The sequence below is a fragment of the Monopterus albus genome, unplaced genomic scaffold, assembly GCF_001952655.1.
Source record: "Monopterus albus unplaced genomic scaffold, M_albus_1.0 scaffold26.1, whole genome shotgun sequence".
NCBI classification, from domain to species: domain Eukaryota; kingdom Metazoa; phylum Chordata; class Actinopteri; order Synbranchiformes; family Synbranchidae; genus Monopterus; species Monopterus albus.
In genome coordinates, this window is record NW_018127906.1 from 1359614 (window position 1) to 1379639 (window position 20026).

Below are 20026 nucleotides of genomic sequence, written 5' to 3' on the forward strand. Positions count from 1 at the left end.
CGTGACTAACTTCAGTTTGTGTGGAACATTTGTCATTAACATGAACAAATTGAAATCTTTCTGATAAATAAGATTTGAACCAACTTAGCGCAGTTCCTTTAATCCCAATAACATGTTCAAGTCTCTGCAGTAAGATGCTGTGATCAGTGGTGTCAAAAGCAGCACTGAGATCTAAGAGGACAAGTATGGAGACAAGTCCTTTATCTGAGGCTAGGAGAAAATCATTGGTGACTTTCACCAATGCAGTTTCTGTACTATGATGGACTCTAAAACCTGAATGAAAATCCTCAAACAAATCATTCTTGTGCAAGTGGTCACATAACTGCTTTGCAACAGCTGTATCGGGGATTTTAGAAATAAAGGGGAGATTGGATATTAGTCTATAATTAGCTAGGACACCTGGGTCAAGAGTAGGCTTTTTGAGTAGAGGAGCAATGTGTTGTTTTTTTCCTGGTGACTGTCAGTGCAGCAACATTTTTAATGAGTAGTTGTCTGATGGTCTTGTTGGGGAGGCCAGTCACTGCATCACAGTAGTCTGCCATACTAGAAACAAAGGCATGAGTGAGCTTTTTTAAATCCTGCTTAGACAAAGTTTGTCACTGTGACCGTTTTTAAGATGTTGGAATGATGATTTTGTTACAGCTTTTACGTGGCCATTGACGTTTAGCTCCTCATCAATGATTACACCAAGATTCTGACACAGGTGTTATAGTGTCCTGGACTTAAGGTAGTCACTGACCGCCAGCCTTCTTTCTTTATTCCCAAAAATAATTATCTCCATTTTGTCTTTGGTTTTTTGAAGGAAACTTTGTTCCATCCAGTTGTTCACTTTTTCGAGACATAGAGACAATATGTCTACAGGACTACAGTCATTTGGTGAGAGCCTGAAGTATATTAGGTGTCGTCTGCATAGCTGTGATAAGCAACACTACATTCCTGGGACATTCGAAAAAGTGGAAGCATGTACAGGTTGAATAGGAGGGGTACAAGAACCGGTCCTTGTGGGGCACCATACTTCATGGTGGTTCTTTCAGATTCATAATTGCTGATACTGACTATGTATCCCCTGATATGATCTGAGCCACCTGAGGACGGTTCCCGAGTGTCCGACCCAGTTTTCCATTCTATCTGGAAGTAATTCATGATCCACAATGTCAAAGAAGTGAATCAGAGAAAAACAAATGGTTATTTTCCAATTGTTTCACTGCGGTTACATTTTAAAGCACAAATAAACATAGCCGCACCTCCACATGCAAAAAACACGGCTTCATCTGCTGAACTACACTAAGAAATATTACATCTTGTATGCTGTGTGTTGTAGTCACTCCAGCAAGTGTTTGGCTTGTTCTGCAGCAGAAACGCCTTGTGTGTGTGTTTTCTCATGTCTCGTTAAATATGTATGTGCAGATGCAGTATTGATGCAGTCGTTAGTCAAGTTGTCACAGTGAGACTGGCCCGAACAGTACAACAAATGTTCTTTGTTTCAGGTTCTGATGAACCCTCAGAGGAAGATTATCTGGCCTGGAGGAGAGACCGAGAAGCCAGTGGGATACCAGATGTCCACCAAACTCAAGGTACTACTGCTGCTCCTGCTACTACTACTACTAACACTACTGCCAGCACTGTACCAGTAAAATCTCCTACAATATTAGTAAAACACCTGATAAACTTAAGTAAATCAACAGAAAAAATATCACAAATATTTCAGACAGATATTAATAAATAATCCAAAAAAAGGTGTTAAATTTAGATATCCAACAACAAGCTAGTAAATTAACCAACAAAACATCTAAAAAAATTCCCCCAAACATTTGTGAAGTATTTGATGAAAATGAAAAACATTGATGAAATGTAGCAGCATTTATAGCAGCTGGTGGTTGTTCCTTTGTTGGCGCACAGCTCAGAGGAAAGAGGAATTCATGGAGATGTACCGAAGTGAAACAGGTTTCATGGAGCAGAGGACTGTGTCTCAGTCTGTTTCTGGTGCCAACAGAAAATATGCTGGCTGTTAAAACTGGTCTGCATTTACTGAAACTGCATTTTGTAGATTGTAACCTTAATCTTAAAGACATGATGATTATACTTGTAAATGGTGAATTTCTTTACATAAATCACAGCGTTACAAATGTCTACAAGTCTACAATCTGCTTGTGAGCACTGAACACACCCACAGCGACGAGCAAGAAGCGGCGAGGTGCTGATGTGTGATCTGGTTGCTTTCAGTACATCTTCACCCTTTGTCTAAACAGTGGTGTGTGTGTGTGTGTGTGTGTGTTTAGATTGTGACGATCCACCAGGAGCCATTCGTTTATGTGAAGCCAACGAAGAGTGATGGAACATGTAAAGAGGAGTACAACGTTAATGGAGTCTTAATCAAGAAGGTGATCTGTACCGGACCCAATGGGACCATACCAGGTACACAAATAATTGTTGAATGGTTCCCAGCGAGTCTCAGACTGTATTTTAGCTTGAAATGCCATCCCTAATGACGCCAAGACAATGCCCTCACAGTGTACAAATGTCCTCACAAAGATAGTTATCCAAGCCCCTGCACAATCCGCTGATTCCCAGTTTGTGTTTGTTTGTTTGTTTGTGTGTCTCTAGGTCAGCCCATCGTCCCTCAGTGTTGCTATGGTTTCTGCATCGACCTGCTCATCAAGTTGGCGATGAGTATGAACTTCACCTACGAGGTTCATCTGGTGGCTGATGGGAAATTTGGCACGCAGGAGCGAGTGAGTGTTTCTATGACCAGGTGTTGTCACCACACTGCATCTGTCAACGTCAGGTCCATTTTGTCTCTCTGCAAAGCTACGTTTGGCCCTGTGTTTTTCCAGCCTGAGAGACGGGTCTGCAGTCGTGACCCAGGGCTGAAAAATACCCCTCATCCATTCCATGTTTATGAGGACAGATTATTAGGATGCACATGTTTGTGGAGTTTGCATGTCCCCATGCACCTCCCACAGCCCAGGTTGTGTGTAGGTGTGTCGGTCCTCTGCGTGAGACCGTTAGCTGCCGAGCTAACCCCGGCACATTCACAAAGACGCTGCTAACGTCAGTGATGATTCCTGTGCACTGTCCCATGATAATGAATAATAAACAAAGCTGCCCTGCCTCCCTTTTGTTCCAGCACACGTTGTGGTTCGCTGTGTGGAGTTTACAGCTGTTGCTCTGCATCACCCTGGGTGTAGCGACACGGCTGAAGAAAGTGATTTATGTGACAGGCTCTAATCGACCAGTTAACTCAGGGGCAGTAAGCTTAGTCAAACTGGTCGGCTCAGAAAGATGCCACTTCAGCCTCCACCGTTTCACACTGCAAAAAGCCTGATGTTGTGTTGTTTTGTGTTTCTAACCTGTTCCATTGCTGGTCCTCGCACTGGGACCAGACTGGATCTGGTTCTACAATGAGATGGTGACAGAGCCTGCGTGCATCTCTTCAAAGAACCCACATGGCCAGAAAGAATAGTACTGCACTGTTGTACTCAATGTCTACTGCGCCACATGTATTAACTGATGGCATCAGTGTTTTCAACTCGTTGCTATGAGGCTGTTCTCACTTTGGTTTTCATCAGGCCGCTCCCTCTGTGACTGACTGTGTTTCTAATATGGGCCACACTCTGCTGGTGCCACTCGCTGACGTAACCCCCCTTTAATCATCTATCACTGTATTGTCTCTGTTATTGACTACGGGTAGAAATCAATTTCATTGTTACTACAGCATCACGTCCCAGACTGTTAGTGCAGTCCCATGTCTCTGGGACTCTCAGAGACCCATTTACCAATTCAGGACCAGTACCTCACTGAGGCTTGTTGCCATGGAGACCACCGCTCTGTCCCTGTCTCTGACCTTGTTGAGGCCCAGAGACATTTAGACGTTACACTCCCTCTCCTCAGTTTGTCTGCTCTACTCTAACGCCTCCTCCTGCTCCTCCACCTCCTCTTGTCTGTCTTTAGATTTATTCATGGTCTAAATCAGCTTTTATCTTCCTGACAGATAAAAGATCTGATCCTTGAAATGCTAATAAAAGAAAATCATGCACAGATAAAAGATCGGTGCAAAGGGCCTGTAACAGCAGAGCGATGTTGACACTACACCCAGACTTGGTCACTATGACGACTCACACCAGAGGGTTCGAGGAACCTTTTTAACAAGGTGCTTGTTCTACAACCCTTTTGACTGCAGCCTTTGTTGAAAGGAGACTGTTTAGAACTGCGTGGCCAGATTTAGAGACACTGAACCAAGTTACAGAGGTGCCATCAGTACAACCTGAGCCTCGTGTCCCATGTCATGTTTGACAGCGGAGGAAGTAGCTCGTGAGCTGCAGAGCGGTGGCGTGGCTATCGACGGGGCCCGTGGTGTCTCGAGGTCCCATGTGTGAAGGGTTTCAGTGGCTGCTCTCATTACGCAGGAGGCCCTCTCTGCTTATTTATTTTATGATGCAATCATCAATAAGACCTGAACAGGTGGTTCTGACAGCCATTATACCACCTTGTCACCTTGTGTATAATACTCATGGTTTTGAGTCAGCCTGTTTTTAATGTGTTTTTTAATTGTTGTCCTGATGTAATGCTCCCAAACCATACATTTTATTTAAAATAAGGTTCTTTTTGCAGATTAGTATTATTTCTATCCACCACCTATTTGATTTGGTTTCTTTCTTCCCAAAACCTACGAAGGAACAAGGCCTGCTGGGAAATGCAGATTTTTTTGTCCAGTGACCTTACTCCCTGTCATTTGTGTTAATTTGTGTGATCGTCATGACGCCAGTTGTTTTCTCAGTGGTTCAGCCAACTTTTCATCAAGAAGCGAGTGTTCTTCAGCAAACAGTTAGCAGCATAATGTTTAGAGAGCCCAAAAAGTAGAGAGGAAAGAGCCAGAGATCTGGATTTGAGCAGCGGTGGTAGTGACTTTGCTGAGTGCAAAGCCCGTAGGACGAACTTCCATTGGGCTTCTTTTTGTTACAGAGTTAGGGATTTAAATCTACATTGGAAAATGCACATGTACTCTAATCTGCATCTGGTAACACTTTGGCTGGTGCCATTATGCATGTTGGATTCTAATCTCATACTGTGTGGAGTTGCTGTGCTTTTCTTGATTGACTTGTTATGTGCTCATCGACATACAGTGCACGCTAGCTTTGTGCCCTAACCCTAACCTTCTGTGTGTGTAGACCGGCTGAACCTTTCAGATGTTTGATAGTTGGAGAAATTAGATTGCTGTGGCCAGAGATTAGCTGCGGTCTGTGGTACTGGTTTTCAGAATGGGACCCTCCATGCGTTTGTCTGGAGTGGTTGTGTCCGTGCATGTGTGACGCTCTCCTGTCACCAGTATCACTGTATTAGAGAAACAAAGTGGGACCCAGTGGGATCTCCCCTCCTCCTGCAGGTGAACAACAGTAACAAGAAGGAGTGGAACGGGATGATGGGGGAGCTGCTGGGGGGCCTGGCCGACATGATCGTGGCCCCCCTCACCATCAACAATGAGCGCGCTCAGTACATTGAGTTCTCCAAGCCCTTCAAATACCAGGGGCTCACCATCCTCGTCAAGAAGGTGAGCACACACCCACTTCTACTGAAAACTGTGCTGTTCACACATGTTCGGTCAAAGCGAGTGGACCATGGCAGCATTTTATTCTGTTTGAGTTTGTGCCAGTGACCACTCACTGTTGTTTCTCTGTGGGGTTTCTACCCCAGGTCCTACTTCTCATTGTGCTTGTAGGACTGAAGGATGTTTGAGTCGTACCGTTACATACTGTATGTTCAATATTGTGTTCTATAAGATTTTACTGATTAAAACCGGCCCAGTATGTCACAAACACAAGGAATTTGTCTCCGGTACATAACTGAGGCAGCTGCTGGTCTCCGTGTGAAAGACTGAACAGCCGTGGTGCGGCAGGCTGAACAGCCTTGGTGCGGCAGCTGCTTGGCCTCTGTTCAGGCCGTCACGCTGCTCTGAAGGATGGTTAGGGATATTTTATTCAAACTGACCCAGTTCACAGTGGCAGGAAGGAGGTTGATAGTTTCCATGGAGCACCATCAGGTCTGATCCAGGTTCCCATCTGGACCCTCCACTGATCAGGATGCCATGCTTGTTCTATAGCTCCACAGTTACTCTGGGTCAGATGGGAGGAAGGATGCAGCAGTGGTTTGACTTTTGAAGGGAGCGCCACAGATCATATATTTATTTTTAGCTGTTGTATTTCACAGATTTTTGTTTTTTGTCGACAGGACAAAGAACCAGCTGATTGTTTAATAAGTAACAGTAACAGCCAGTGGTTGTGGATTCAATGCTTTATGGTGGTAAACAGTGGCGATGTGTTTGCGCTGACAGTGTGTGTGCTGGTTGTGTGCTCAGGAAATCCCTCGCAGCACTCTGGATTCGTTCATGCAGCCGTTCCAGAGCACACTGTGGCTGTTGGTTGGTCTGTCGGTCCATGTGGTGGCAGTGATGCTTTACCTATTAGACCGGTTCAGGTGAGCGCATAATATAACACAGTACAAGAACAACACTACAGATGAGATCATTTATTTCTACTTTTATTGATGTGTTTGTTACGCTGACATCAGTGCACAGCTCAGAAATAACATGTGCATGTCATAAACAAAGTAAAAATCAGTTTTCTTATGAAGACAAGGTCTTATCGCAGGACCCCCACTCAAACACAGTGTAATACAGTACACGACAGAGGTAAGACTACAGTACCATCTGACAGCCATTGTTACTTTTCCATTTGTCTACTTGGACACCTTTCTTACAGTTGTTAGCAGTGCCTCTAAATACGTGGCATACACTGATGCATTCATTTTAATGGTCTAATTATGTAATATAGGCTAAAATATAATCCGCTGTCAGTCACAGAGACTAAGTGCTTTTATTTGTCAGACTTTAAGCACATTTTGTTGATAATGTGTATATATATTTTTAATTAAGTACAGTTTAAATACAGGGCTCGTCCTTGTAGGGGAGTATTTTTACTATTGAATTGGTACTGTTACTCCCATAAAGGTTTTGAGTACTATTGTCCCCGTGTGTAACCTGTACAGCCCGTTTGGAAGGTTTAAAGTGAACAGCGAAGAAGAAGAAGAAGACGCCCTGACCCTATCCTCAGCCATGTGGTTCTCATGGGGAGTACTGCTGAACTCTGGGATAGGAGAAGGTGAGGACTCCGTGGACTGGTTGGTCCTCCCTGATCTGTAAGATGCCTCCTCTGCCTTTACTTAATGTACCCAGCTCTTCTTGGATGATGATCTGCATACTTATGTGTTTACATGAAAAGGAAAGGTGCTTTTCATTCACAGAGCATCTTGTTGCTTTCCCGTGTGCTGCTTCTGTGCATGAACTGTCTGTAAAAAGAGAACTATTCATTATTAGTACTGACTGAAGGGAGGGTGTGAAGAAATGATCTGTAGTACTTGTTGTATTTATGTTGTTTGTCTGAAACTTTGTTGTTGCCTGTTTTGGTCAGGACACTCTTGCAAAGGCATCTTAATCTCAACAAGTTTTGTTTTTCCGGGTAAAATAAAGGTTAATAAAACGTGTCCTGCCGCCATCATATCAGCATTGTCTGTCTGTGGTCTCTGTGTGCAGGAGCTCCCAGGAGTTTCTCAGCCAGAATTCTGGGTATGGTGTGGGCAGGATTCGCCATGATCATTGTAGCTTCTTATACTGCCAACCTGGCAGCCTTCCTGGTGCTGGACCGGCCTGAGGAGCGCATCACTGGCATCAATGACCCCAGGGTGAGAGAGGGTTTCTGTTAGGATCCCTGATCTGGTGGTTCTTTCACTGACCTGCAGCCAGTAGTGAGGTGGAGGGGGTCGGGCCCTGTGTGAGCAGGAGGAATGATTACAGGGACACCTGACCTTTGTTTTTAGACAACCCTGGAAAATGGTAACTCTAGCCTTAAGGGTAGTTTTACTGAGAGGTAGCCTCTCTCTTCATGTTTTTGTTCATTTTTTGTTGATGTTTTTGTCACGATTTGTGATTTAAGAGGTCCCATGTGAGTGTGAGCTGATTGAGCTGGTGATCCGTTATTTCTCTGTGAGCTCTATGTGACACCAGAGATCAGTGTGCACACTGGAAGCACTGAAACGCAGAATGACCTGCGCTGAGTCAGAATCAGATCTTTCTCTGATGATGATGCAGGATGACATCACTAAATCTGAGTTACCTGTCAGTCATGTGACCTCATCTTTACTCCTCTGTTTGCTTATAATCCATCAGTGTGAACCAGAACTTAAAGATAACAACACATCATGTCTTCTTTGGTTTGAGTGAAGTGAACTGAGCCTCAGAGGTGAAGCAGACCTTACAGGAGATGTTAGTGTCCATGAAAGTGAATACGTCACAAAAATGTAACACAAAGAAGTTGAAATGCTGAATAACACTGTCTTTGGCCTATCCCAAACTCTCACCAGTGTGTTGGATCACGGTCTGACCCTATGACCTGTGCTTTACCTTGTTCTTAGCTGCGTAACCCATCAGATAAGTTCATCTACGCCACAGTGAAGCAGAGCTCGGTGGATATCTACTTCAGACGGCAGGTGGAGCTGAGCACCATGTACCGACACATGGAGAAACACAACTACGAGAGCGCCGCTGAGGCCATCCAGGCCGTCCGAGACAAGTAGGCTCTTTCTACGCTTGGAAACCTGGATGACAGTCCAGAAAATGCACTCTGTACCTCACAAGTGTCATGTGATGTCTGCCCCCCCCGCAGTAAGCTTCATGCCTTAATCTGGGACAGCGCTGTGTTGGAGTTTGAGGCGTCACAGAAGTGTGATCTGGTGACAACGGGAGAACTTTTCTTCCGCTCTGGGTTCGGGATCGGAATGAGGAAAGACAGTCCGTGGAAACAGAACGTTTCTCTGGCTATTCTCAGGTACGACAACACCCTAATGATAGCAACACCCTAATGATAACTTAGTGGAACCCTAATGGTCCACTGCTTATACTCCGTGATCCCCTTCTGATTCCCAGCTCATGCCCCCGATACCCTCATTAAACCAAGCTGATAAACATGTGACGCCCTGTAGATATGTGTCTGATACCCGACTAGCTGCTGGTACCCTTCTGATATTCTCTTTACTCATGAAGGATAAACATCTGATGCTCTCATGATAAACCATAGTACCCTAATTATACTCTACTGGTACCCTTCTAAATTTACTCCAGTACTCCCCTAAAACCCTGAAGATACCTTTTTGATAATCTACTGATACCTTTCTAATACCCCACTAACACCCTCCTGATACCCAACCCAACAGTTTGATGCCACTTCCCTGATGCCCTACTGTTTCTGATACCCCACTAATGTTACATAAACCCTACTAATACTCTGCTGATACCCCACTTGTTCTGTCCTAATACCTTCCTGATGTCATTTTGTTGTCATGTTTATATTCCAGTGCCAATACCCTTCTGGTATCTCTCTGATACCCTACTGGTTTTCTCTTGATACCCTTCTGATACATCATGTCCTACTGATGCCCCTCTCGTGCTCTGCCCATAGTCTGCTGATAGCTCGCTTCTTCTGGACTCATATCCTGATCAAACATCGCTGCTCCATATTTAACCCCTGACTTGCTGGTGTAAATTCGGTCATAGTCGGTGTGTGTACGAGCTTCGTTGTCTCTCCTCAGTTCTCATGAGAACGGCTTCATGGAGGATCTGGACAAGACCTGGGTTCGATACCAGGAGTGTGACTCCAGGAGCAACGCCCCTGCTACCCTCACCTTTGAGAACATGGCAGGTAGGAAACAGACCAGACACAGAAAGGCGGACTAAAAACCATCTGGTTGTATGATCTGGTTTCACCTGACATCACCTGTCCTCCTCAGGTGTGTTCATGTTGGTTGCCGGTGGCATTGTTGCCGGAATCTTCCTCATTTTCATCGAGATTGCCTACAAACGACACAAAGACGCGCGCAGGAAACAGATGCAGCTGGCTTTTGCTGCTGTGAACGTGTGGAGGAAGAACCTGCAGGTACATGACTCTACTGTGACCTGCTGTGACCTTCTGTGTGCAGTAATTCTAACCTGCTCAGCTCTTTTTTCTGCTTTTCTTCTGTTCTGCTGTTTAAATGTTCTTTGTGCTGGATTTTATTATCTGGGAGAAATTGTTTGAATTAAATGAAGATAAGTAATTTGGTTTGTATTTATTGATGGAGGAAGGGCCTACTGGGCGTGTTATCTGTGTGATGCTGTTAGATTGCCTTTCAGAGCAGTGTGTTTGTTAGCTCATCGTTACTGCTCATAGCTATGGTTAGTTGAAAGGGCTAAAGGTTTCACGCCAATAATGATGCAGAGATAGTTCAAGTTTATGTTGTTTAATCAGTGAAGGGACAAGAATTTAGTCTTGTGAATGGCCTTGTAACAAAACACAGAAACAAGTCAGAGAGTCTTTGTGTTTATTCAGTGAAACAGAAAAGGCAGCAGACAAAAGATGATGATAGACAAAAGCATCATGCTGATCTGTTGGTCTGTCTGGAGTGTGTGCAACCTGTTTGGCCTGACATTTTATCTTTCTATAGAGTCTGATCTGTAGAGCAAAGCCGCCATCCAGCAGTTCAACTGTAAATATAGGATAAAATCCTCTGACCTGCTGGCCTGTCCTCAGCAGAGCCTCCGGCCGACCGACAGACACGTCTGCGTTACATTCACAACCAAAGTCACCTCTCTGTTAGTCCCTGCAGTGTAAAATTCACTCAGCAAACTGCAGTTACAGCCCAGTACTGAGCAGCTATAACAACATGTCTTAAACTTGATAATACTGTAAATAAAATTTAATTTCAGCAGTGACCATGGCCGTCATGGCAGCAGCAGACTCAGGTTCCCTGCCGATTAATCTTCTGATTGTTTCCTCATTCGTTTGGCTTGTAAAAGCAGCTTGATCTGAGGAGCACAGCGACAGAAATATTAATGTCTAACGTTCCGTCTCAAAGTCCATGTTCTACCCCACACTGTGATTCAGATGTGTCAGCATGATCCACATCAGAGTCACTCACTCACTGGAGCGTGATGAGACAACAAACATGCCGCTGCTCTGTAGAGCTGCAGGGCTGTTAGCGTCCACAGGGAATTCTGTCGGTTGTCTCCTCCATGAAGCTCCTGTCACGGCACGTTTGTTGGACAGAGCGAGCTCAGAGAGTTCACATTAATTTGCAACTACTGGTTATCTGTAGTCAGACAGGCTGCTATGTAGCACGCTGATTTCATCGTTAATATGTTCTTTATTTTAGACATCAACCCTGATTCTCATTAATGCTCAGGGAAGCATAAATACTGTAGCTTCAGACATAGTTCAGCTGCAGCCTTTACAGACACACGGGACTGTCTCTCTGTTGGCTGCCTCCACATAACCTTGTTTCTCCTTGAAGAGTAACTGCATGTCATTAAAGTGAAAGCTGCAGCTTTAGAGCTCATAAAGCATCAAATCACACTTTATTGTCCTCTGAGGGGGAAACAAAGGGCATCACAGCAGCCGAACAGCTCTGCAGAGAAAGCACTACAACTCCACTGTGTTAGTATGTGAACGGCAGAAAATTAGAGCAAACACGTGATATATAGAGATGTCAACATAGCAGTAAATAATGAGCTGTATGCTGTGGTGTACAGGGTAGAGGTGTTAGACACAGGTATCCATCAGATGTTTCAGTAGTTTCCTGTAGGTAGATTAACGTGAAGCTACTCTTTACGCTCAAGGCTTGCTGCTGCCTTTCACCAGGATAAACCGATCTTTCACACAAAGTTATGAATATACATGCATTCAGAATTTAAAACGTCCATTTAAAAAAATTATGTTTGTAATATACAGCACAAATTATTAATGAGAAATCTAAAAAAACTATAGGCAATAAAACCTAAATGTCAGAATTTGATAAAATTATAGTAATAACAGGTAGAAAAGGCCAAACAGATGACTTAAAAGATGCAACTTTTACTTTTATTTCACTGCTTTCATCAGTGAACATTATTATTGATCCAAATAAGGCACATAGGATCATTACAGCATCAGAGAGAAGAACCAGATCAGTCCAGATCTTGGACTGACTGGAAACTCTTTCCTCTGGTTATTAATAGCAGATGTATAGATGTTCCAGATGTTTGAGTTTTCACGTCTTATAAAAATGACATAAACCAGAGTTCAGAAGAAGGAAGCTGCTGTCTCCCTTCTACAGTAAAAGACCGTTTCTGCTGTGAAGTCTTTGTTCCAGACGTCTTCCCGCCTCGTCAGCTGCTGGACTCGCATTAATAATAATCACTTCCCTGCCTGGATTAACACTTCAAACACTAGCCACTAACAGTTAGCAGAGCATGATTAGCACTTCAAGCAGCTGTGTCTTCAGGCGAGAAGCTAGCGTGGGAAAAGTAGCGGCTCTTGGAGATCTGTTGACACAAGACTGCAACCCTTTCCAGACTGAATCACACTTTCCAGACAGATCATCACATACAGGTGAAACCTTAACCTGCTCTCAGGCCTGTGTCACTGTATTAAATGTGCATGTACACATTATATTCTGGTGGTAAATGCTGAGTGTGGGGGGTCAGAACCTTTTAATCGCCTTTCCAGAACCAAAAACTCAAGAACTAAAGTCAAACAAATGGAATAAATTACATAGAGAAGCAACATGTCTTCCGCTAACTCGGTTAGTTAGTGGATTTACAGTCTAGACCGGATCACCCATTGTCCTGGCCGAGACTGGACCAGAGTTAGGCTAACGTTAACTAGGGCGGTGAAAGCCAAACTTGAAACTGGAGAAATTTTCTTAAGTAAATATGACTTTTGTAGCTCCTATTAATGTAATATGTGTCTCACAATTACCAGTTAAAGATCAAGTTTGAGTGAAAAAGTCTAGGAGTGTTTTAATTTTCCTGTCATCTATACAAATTGTCAGGCAAGTTCTTAAAAATAAAAATCACCCTAACAAAATCTATAACTGACATCTCTTTTCTCCAGGACCAGAAAACAAAAACTGACAACGTCTGAAAAAACATGGGTCCATCAAAACCTCACTGCAATTAAATATCTGAGTATGCTGAAAAATAAATGCAAAACAAAACACAACCATTAGGGATCCAAGCTTCCAATAAAAGTGAATGCACAATCTTATTATCTAAGCTGCAATACTTTCTTCAGGTCTTTTTTAAATGATGTGAGACTAAAGGGTCTTTAGGTTTTTTTGCAGCAAACTAACAAAAATCAATTGTGTCAAGACTAAAACTAACAAACATTAAAGTAAATTAAAGCTAGACAGCACACAGGGTGCAAACCTCTCCCAAGGCAGCTCAGTTTCCCCATAATGCCATTAAAAGAGCTGGTTGACTGGGATGATGATCCAGATCACCACCAAAATGTAATGGACTGTTGCCCACTGCTCCAAAAAAATGTAATCAAAATCCATTCAGAACTTTTTGAATTATACTGTCAACAAACCAACAAACAGCAATTAAAAACATAACCTCCTTGGTGGTGGTAATAAGATGGCAACAGGTGCATTAACGTGTACGTGTTTCTGGCTGTTTCTGGTTAGCAAACTGACAAAAACCCATCCCTCCAAACTGTTTGTCCTCAGCATGTGTTACTGCAGCTTCATACTTCGTGTGTACTAATAAAAACATTGCAGCTGTTGAACTGACAGTCGCTGATTGGTTTAGTAGCTTTAAACCACCAGAATACAATGTACACATACATCATTTATGAGCTAAAACCTGTTATCTTGCTAGCTACTGTTAGTGTAACTCTTCTTGAGGATAATCATAGATATGATATATAGACTAGATGCTGCATCAAGGCTTCTGAGATGCGTCTAACCTGCCGCCATATTGCCAGGGGCATTTGGCTGTTCTGGCCACGTTTAATAGTGGAAACAGCATCTCACTATTCTGCTGCGTTTGCATGTTGTAATCTAAAAACTAACAGAACCAAACAACAGAGTAACATTTCACATCTAAGAAGTTATGTCATGTCACAATATTTTACTTTTACAAGTGTAATGAATTTGATGTATTACAATAACTAAGTTTACTGCCGTCCCTGGTAGGCTAGTGGTTAAGGCGCAGCGCTCTCGCCGCTGCGGCCCGGGTTTGAGTCAGGGTTGCGTCAGCAAGGGCATCCGGCATAAAACACGTGCCAAATGTCAACATGTGAGTCGTCAGTGTGACGATTCGCTGTGGCGACTCCTAAATGGGAAAAGCCAAAAGTGACTTTCTTTATTTCTTACAATAACTAATCTTTATTTTAAGCTAACACAATGAGACTGATACTAAGTTGTTAGCTAACGATCTGATGAAATAGAAAATGATGTTTTTAAAAACTAGTACACCAGTAAGATACTGGAAATTATATTTATCATTCAGACATGTCACTTTATCAGTAGTCGCATTAAGTAGCCTTAAACCGTCTTCTTTAAACTGTTTCATGGTGCTAACATGACATATCATAGCCTCTGTCTGTACTGAAACGTTAGCTATGAAAGCACAGAAATACTCAACACGTGTAGAGGTTTCAGAAAAGTCAGACAGACATGGATACCGAGGAGAAAGGATGCTGAGAAATGTGTAGCCTGCCAAAATATATATTTATCCTTTTAACTTGTGTTTGTTGTAATTATGTATTAGGGCAGCAAGTTTACAATGTAGAGGGGCGGTGGGATTGTTACTTTTTAATAATTACGAAGTGTACATTCATTATTATAGAAATATTTTGCTGCAATCTGCAAAAGGTGAAGTGTTTTGATATGAAAATCAGCATTTATACATCTCAAACAGCTGGAAAATCAGCTTTAAACTTAGCAAGTTATGATGAATTTAGTGTGGACAGACCCCCCTGTCCTCATACACAGACACGCATTAGGAGGCACAGCCTCGCCCCTGGCAATATGGCGGACATGGTGACATGGTGCCGCAATAGACAGAAGTGGCTCATGCGTCATCTGGTGTATGTATCTACGGAGGATAAAAGCTTGTTGGCATGCAGTCTTTTTCTTTGTGTTTTGCTGTGTCAGCTGTAGCTTCAGTTTGATACACTGTTTAGTTTGTAGTCTGTGCATGTGAGAGGCTGCAGCAGACTAGAGTCCAGTAGAGTAGGGAGGCAAGTGAAAGAGAGCTAGGCTGACAGCTAGCAGGTATCGTTAGCCTTGTGTAAACCTGCAGAGCAGCTCCGGATCTCAATTTCTCAGGACATTTTACTGCTGATCGGTGTTAGTTTAGGTTCAGGGTGAAGAACAGGATTGGTGTTTTGGGACCTCACTGCTGAGGTCATTTTTATTTTTCATGAGATGTTCTGTTACTGATGCTCTGATTGAAGTCTTTCACTGGTGATGTTTGACATAGGAATGTTTCAACGAGAATATCATAGATCCTGGTTGGACCTTAGAGTAGGTTTGTGGGCCCTCTTGGATCCCAGTGTTACCAGTTTGATGCCCAGTTTGGGTCTCAGGCTGAGACTATGCTCTGAATTCTTTATTGTTTTATTTTATTTTCCATTTCAAACTGAATGTGTTGACAGGTTTCCAGAATCTGAACTAGAGCTGGGTGTCGCTGACTCATACTCCTGGTGATCCTTTACAGTTTTCCTCTCATCAACAGATCCCATGTGCAGATCAAACCAAGCTTGACATATCGTCTACACCAGACACATTTCCGCAGTAAAGTACAAAAGTACTGCATGTTTCTCCAGTCTCACTCACAGTGTCCCCAAACTGCCCCAGTATCAACAACCATGTAAACCACACTGCCCCGGTTTCCCCTGCGATGTCCCACTGTGGTATTTCTACTTTAACTACTTTAACTCAGTGATCTGAGTACTTCTTCCACCAATGCTGTTGATGTGTTGACAGTTTGATCTGCACATGGGGTTTGATGACAACACCAAAAAGAAAAAAGAAAACAAACTACCTGTAAAGTAATAAGACAAGTCGAAGTCATCAGTGTGTGTTTGGAAACAAAAAGCTGAAGATGTGACCGAGGTCCTGCTCTGAACTCTCAGCAGTGTGCTGATACCCAGCTCTAACTGTTCACTGGGTCAAAGGTCAAACTGATGATGTCTTTATATGATTGATGTTAGAGGTCAAACATGTGACCATCATCCATGTGCTGCTGCCCCTCCCCCTCTGTTTTCTGTTTACAACACATAAACACAGATTTGGCATTATAGCAGCATAGTGTTGGTATAATGATCCTATGTGTTCAGGCTGAACATTGTCTCATCTGCCATCTTTGTCTCCACCCTCCCTCCCCTGTACTCCCCCAGGGTGTATTTCCTTCACTGTGTTTGGTTGATTTCATGTTGTGTTTGTGTGTTTGAGCCTCATGTGGTTGATTTACCTGCTGTGGGCGGTAAAACAGAGTGCAGCTGTTTTACTGAGACGTCACTTCATCTGAAACAGGAAGCAGTCTGCAGGACACGACCATAGACTGTACATAAAGATGGACAGGCTGACAGTTCCCAAAGGTGAAGCCGCTAAGGGTCGATTGCTCCCTTGTGGCCAGCTAGGTCATAAACCCCGCCCACTGCATGTTAGTGGATGGGACGAGCCAAAATAAAAACTCCAAGTACAGATCAAATACATTTTTCTCAGAGGTGATTTCTGTGTTCTTTGGTAGATGTTAACACATCAGTGTGTGTGGTGCCACCTCTGGTTGGAAAATGCATCGCAAAAGCAAAATATATTCATGACATTTCGGCTTCACTTTCACATAGTGGTGGTGTGTCGTCCATGTTTACGTACAGTCTATGGACATGACTCACACATCAACACACACTCGGTGTGTACTGTGTACGCTGTGTGCACGGCAGGTCGACTTGTTCATATGTGGTCAGTGGAGCAGAAACACAGACTGTGTACTGTACTGTGTACTATGTTATATAACCTGCTGCTTCACCGGACAGATGGCATGAGTCAGCATTCAACAACAAGACAAACACGCAACAGGACTGTGTATTTATTAAAACCCACACCAGTAAATCCTCTATACATATTTTATTACTATCCTCTGTTATACTACTTCTATGGTGTTACTGTACTACATTGGACTGTACTGTATGTAATTATATTACTATAAGTACTAAACTACTACTAAAGGTATATACAGTACTTAATCTACACTATACTATATAAAAATCATACTGTTGTACTAGCCTATACTGCTACTAAATTTCACTGCTATACTACTGCTATATTAGGCTAAGCACAGCGCCTTTACTGTTTGATACTATACTACACTTTACAGTTCAGATACTGTACAATACTACTCTATTATCATACCTTCCTATTCTGTACTTTGCTACACTATACAATACTGCATCATACTTAGTCCTGTTATACAGTGCCGTCCCTGGTAGGCTAGTGGTGAAGGCACAGCGCTGTCACCGCTGCAGCCTGGGTTCGAATCAGGGTTGCGTCAGGAAGGGCATCCGGCGTAAAACATGTGTCAAATGTCAACAAACAAGTCGTCAGTGTGACGATTCACTGTGGCGACCCCCTAAACAGGAAAAGCTGAAAGTGACTTTCTCACTTGATCCTATTATACAGTACTACTTTATTGTTATAACATTATGCACTGCTATCATACCTTACTCTGTCATACTGAGCTATACTGCACTAATATATTACTTTATTACTCTATGCACTGCTATGCCATGCTTTATCTCACTGTTGTATAGTATACCATTACTATACAATACTACACTACCCTAAACTATACACTATTGCTCTTATTACGCTAATATAACAGCATTTTATTATGATTTACTGTACTACACAGTATATACTATATAGTACTATAGTATAGTATTACTATACTACATTTAATATACTATTCACAATGTTATTACTATACTGTGTATCCTAAATTAAACCTGTGTACTAATAATGTAGCTCATCTATACTCAGTCCCGATGGCCTGTTAATACACACAGAGGTTCTGTAGCAGCGATAAGGGGGTACAGCCGAGTATTAATGAGTACAGCTGAGTGTTAGGGAGCACAGCTCAGTAATGGTGGATACAGTTGAGTATTAGTGAGTATAGCTGTACGTTTTATAGTGAGTATTACTGAATATAGCTGTGTAATAGTGAGCACTAGCGAGTACTGGTGAGTATCAAGAGTATTGCTGTGTTTTTAGTGAATATTAGTGAATACTGAGCATCAGGGAATGCAGCTGTGTATTACTATCACACCTGAGTATAAATGAATAGAGCTGAGTATCTGTGAGTACAGCTGAGTGTTAGTGAGTATTGTTGAGTGCAGACACTTATCTATTACTGAATATCAGTGAATATGGGTGAGTACAGCTGTGTATTAGTGAGTGTCAGTGGGTACAGCTGAGTAGTTGTCAGGGAGTACAGCTGTGTACTCACCGTGTGAATATTAGTGAGTACTGTATCAGTGAATCCAGCTATGTATTAGTGAATACAGTTTAGTGAGTGCAGCTGTGTACTGGTGAGTATCAGTGTGTACTGGTGAGTACCGCTGCGTGTTAATGTGTGTGTGCACCTATCGTATGATCTATTTTAGGATAGGAAAAGTGGTAGAGCAGAGCCCGAGCCCAAACTGAAAACCTCTTTTAGGTCCATCACTTCGACCTCCGACCTCAAACGCCGTAGGGCCTCCGGGGACGCCACGGTAAGGAGCTGAAGACCACCTCCTCCTCCTACTCCTGTCCTCCTGTCATCCTCCTCTTTTTGCTTCATATTTCTGTCTTTCCTCTTCATCTTTTGCCTCCTGCTCGGCGTTTATCACAGATTTTCTTTCTTCCATCAGAACCGGCTTTTCCGTTTGTCATTTGTCCTTCTCATCCTCTCCTCTCCTCATCCCCAGCTCTGTCATCTCCTCGCTGACTCATCATGGCCGCCCATCTGTCTGTCCACCATCATCCCACCTCCATCGGCTCGACTATCCCACTAAAGACAGACAGACGACAGGAAACAGATTGAAGACAGAAACCTCCCGGTCCATCCAGTCAGGTCAGGGCTTGTGTTGTAGACTTGGGTTTTTCAGGGGTTTTATTTTGTCACCGCTCTGGTTGTCCTCTTGCAAAGGAGAAGCAAAGAGGGTCAGACTGTGTGGTCTCTTTTCTCCTGTGGGCCTTTTGTCCTCTCATTCCTCATCTCTGTGTCCTGGTCTTTGTCTTTGTCTGTCTCTGGTGTTTCCTCCTCCCTGTCCTCTCCTGTCGTCTCTCTGTCCCTCCATGTCACCATCAACCCTCAGAATGTCGCACAGACCTTTCCAGTTTCTGTACTTGCTGCCCTTCCGCTAACGTCTGAGTCTCGTCCTCACAGGCTGGCAGCAGAGGCTTGATTTTCTCCTCTAACTCGTCTCCTTTCAGTGACAGCTCTTAGGAGTTGTCGCAGACGGTGATGTTTCAGGGCCTACATGTCTTCTTGTCACAGGTCTGTTCTCCCCACAGGACTCCCTGCTCCATTTCTTCATTAAGAATCTAATTGCTGAGCTTTTCTGTCCTCAGTGCTGATGGGTTTGACCTGTCCATGGCTGCCACCTGCCTCACTGTTTCTTTTTCAGCGTCACTTTGGAGGAATCAATTTTGAGCTAAAATCTGCAGAGCGGTAGTTTCCTTCACCTCAAACAGAAAAATAATCTTTACAAAGGTTGAGGCTACTTCATCCAGGGTGTGTTCATTGCATTTAGCTTGTGAAATCCTTTTTTTTTTTAAAGACTGCTTTTAAGTGTGTGCTGCTGCAGCCTCCTCTTTGAGATCTGAACTATTCTGTGATAAAGACCTGTGTTGCTTTTTTCGCACTGCAACTGGCAATTTTGCATCCCATCTTCCTCCACATATCCTGTTTATTTAAAACATGCAGCCTGTGATGTTTGTGTTATTCCCACCAACCCCGTCCAGAGACCAGCTGCACCACTGAACGTGGTGTCCTCACCGTAATGTGTGTGAGTCCAGACCATGGTCCAGCTCATCGCTCTGTGCCATAGACCTCTGCTGTTGTCCACCAGCAGCCACACCGCTGCACTGGGGGGCAGGTTTCCTCCTCAGGGAACACGGGGGGCATCTGTTTCCA

The 20026-nt window shown here is 43.4% G+C and overlaps 1 protein-coding gene across 7 annotated transcripts in view; it reads left to right on the forward strand.

Annotated features, from left to right (window-relative positions):
* grin1b (glutamate receptor, ionotropic, N-methyl D-aspartate 1b) overlaps positions 1–20026 on the forward strand; it is a 51870-nt gene that overhangs the window by 28126 nt on the left and 3718 nt on the right. For 2 of the 7 annotated variants that reach the window (XM_020595218.1, XM_020595220.1), the window contains 13 exons: positions 1488–1574; positions 2280–2415; positions 2605–2732; positions 5384–5548; positions 6353–6471; positions 7042–7154; positions 7586–7734; positions 8464–8621; positions 8715–8876; positions 9637–9746; positions 9835–9980; positions 18513–18620; positions 18816–19917. In XM_020595218.1, the coding sequence (XP_020450874.1) occupies positions 1488–1574; positions 2280–2415; positions 2605–2732; positions 5384–5548; positions 6353–6471; positions 7042–7154; positions 7586–7734; positions 8464–8621; positions 8715–8876; positions 9637–9746; positions 9835–9980; positions 18513–18620; positions 18816–18902 (1668 nt within the window). In that variant the 3' untranslated portion in view covers positions 18903–19917. Of the gene's footprint in view, positions 1–1487; positions 1575–2279; positions 2416–2604; positions 2733–5383; positions 5549–6352; positions 6472–7041; positions 7155–7585; positions 7735–8463; positions 8622–8714; positions 8877–9636; positions 9747–9834; positions 9981–16247; positions 17180–18512; positions 18621–18815; positions 19918–20026 lie in introns of those variants that run through there. The other 5 variants (XR_002274551.1, XM_020595219.1, XM_020595221.1 and 2 more) reach the window with 5 other exon arrangements.